Source organism: Coturnix japonica, unplaced genomic scaffold (genome assembly GCF_001577835.2).
Source record: "Coturnix japonica isolate 7356 unplaced genomic scaffold, Coturnix japonica 2.1 chrUnrandom967, whole genome shotgun sequence".
NCBI lineage: Eukaryota > Metazoa > Chordata > Aves > Galliformes > Phasianidae > Coturnix > Coturnix japonica.
In genome coordinates this window covers 1-1,817 of record NW_015440317.1, presented here as the reverse complement: position 1 = coordinate 1,817, position 1,817 = coordinate 1, and the positions used below count along the sequence as shown (strand labels likewise).

The 1,817-nt window shown below is 53.2% G+C and overlaps 1 protein-coding gene across 1 annotated transcript; it reads left to right on the top strand.

The window, feature by feature from the left end:
* Positions 1 to 506: 506 nt before the first annotated feature.
* LOC107307814 (phosphatidylinositol 3,4,5-trisphosphate 5-phosphatase 2-like) lies at positions 507 to 1,064 on the top strand (the record flags this gene model as incomplete). The annotated part of the gene is made up of 3 exons (XM_015851313.1): positions 507 to 634; positions 713 to 863; positions 958 to 1,064. Coding segments are annotated over exons 1-3 (345 nt in total), but the record flags the coding sequence as incomplete, so codon positions are not given.
* Positions 1,065 to 1,817: the final 753 nt, after the last annotated feature.

The following is a 1,817-nucleotide window of genomic DNA, read 5'->3' as shown; positions in this document are numbered from 1 at the left end:
GATGGGATGGGATGGGATGGATGGGATGGGATGGATGGATGGGATGGGATGGATGGGATGGGATGGGATGGATGGGATATTATTGGATGGGATGGGATGGATGGGATGGGATGGATGGGATATTATGGAATGGGATGGATGGGATGGGATGGGATGGATGGGATGGGATGGGATAGGATGGGATGGATGGGATGGGATGGGATGGGATATTATGGGATATTATGGGATGGGATGGATGGGATGGGAATGGATGGGATGGGAATGGATGGGATGGATGGGATGGGATGGATGGGATATTATGGGATGGGATGGATGGGATGGGATGGATGGGATGGATGGGATATTATGGAATGGGATGGGATGGATGGGATGGGATGGATGGGATGGGATGGATGGGATGGATGGGATGGGATGGATGGGATGGGATGGATGGGATATTATGGAATGGGATGGATTGGATGGGATGGGATAAAGGGGCCTTAAAGGGGCTGGTGGGGGGTTGACAGCCACTCTTGTTGCCCCCACCCCCCATAAGGCATTAAAAGCAATGCAGGACATGAGCTTGGCCAGCCCAGCTGTGCCATCCCAACCCGTATCCCGCAAAGCCAAGAGCATCCCTGTGCAGACCTTTGAGGTGAGCCCCATCCATCCCCCTTCCAGGACCTCCCTGCCCCATATAGACCCTATAGAACTAACCTATAGCGTCCTATAGGTCAAGCTGGACGTCACATTGGGGGATTTAACCAAAATCGGGAAGTCTCAGAAATACACATTGAGCGTGGACGTGGAGGGGGGCAAGTTGGTGGTGATGAAGAAGCAAAGGGATGCTCAGGAAGACTGGAATACCTTCACCTATGATAAGAGTAAGCAGAGATTGAATAGAGGAGGAGGCTAAATGGGGGGGGCTTAATAAGGGGGGGGTCCCAGCTTGGTCTCATTGTCCCCCCCCCCCCTCAGTCCGGCAGCTGATTAAATCCCAGCGGGTTCAGAACAAACTGGGCATCGTCTTTGAGAAGGAGAAGGATCGGAGCCAGCGGAAAGACTTCGTGTTCGTCAGCGCAAGGGTGGGTATAATGGGGTGTATCCAATACCCCCCTTGATATACCCCACCACCATAGAGAACCCCTGTACGCCCAGATACCCCCCGTTTAGTATTACCCCCCATGAGACCCCCCTGTACCCCAATACCCCCCTTTATATACCCCACCCATGAGCCCCCCTGTACCCCAATACCCCCCTTTATATGACCCACCCCTTACAACCCAATACAAAACCTTTATAGTACCCACCCATAACCCCCCCGTACCACAATAACCTCCCTTTATACAAGCCCCCATAGCACACCCCTTGTACCATACCCCCCCTTTATATACCCCCCCAAGAGCCCCCCTGACCCAATACCCCATTTAATATACCGCCCATGTGTACCCCAATACCCCTTTATTTGACCCCCCGCAAGAGGCCCCCTGTTACCAATACCCTTCCATTTAATAATACCCCCCCCATGATACCCCAATATACCCCATACCCCCACTTTATATGTTACCGCTGAATACACCCAATACCCCCCGTTTATTATAACGCCCGCCATGAGACTCCCCCCTGTACCCCAATACCCGCCGCATTTATACCCCCCCATGTAATGCACCCCAATACCCCCCTTTATATACCCCCCATGAGCCCCCCCTGTACCCCAATACCCCCCTTTATATACCCTCCTGTACCCCAATACCCCCCTTTAATATACCCTCCTGCTACCTCCCAATACCACCCCTTGTACCCGCCCCCTGTACCCCAGACCGCCCTTATATACCCCC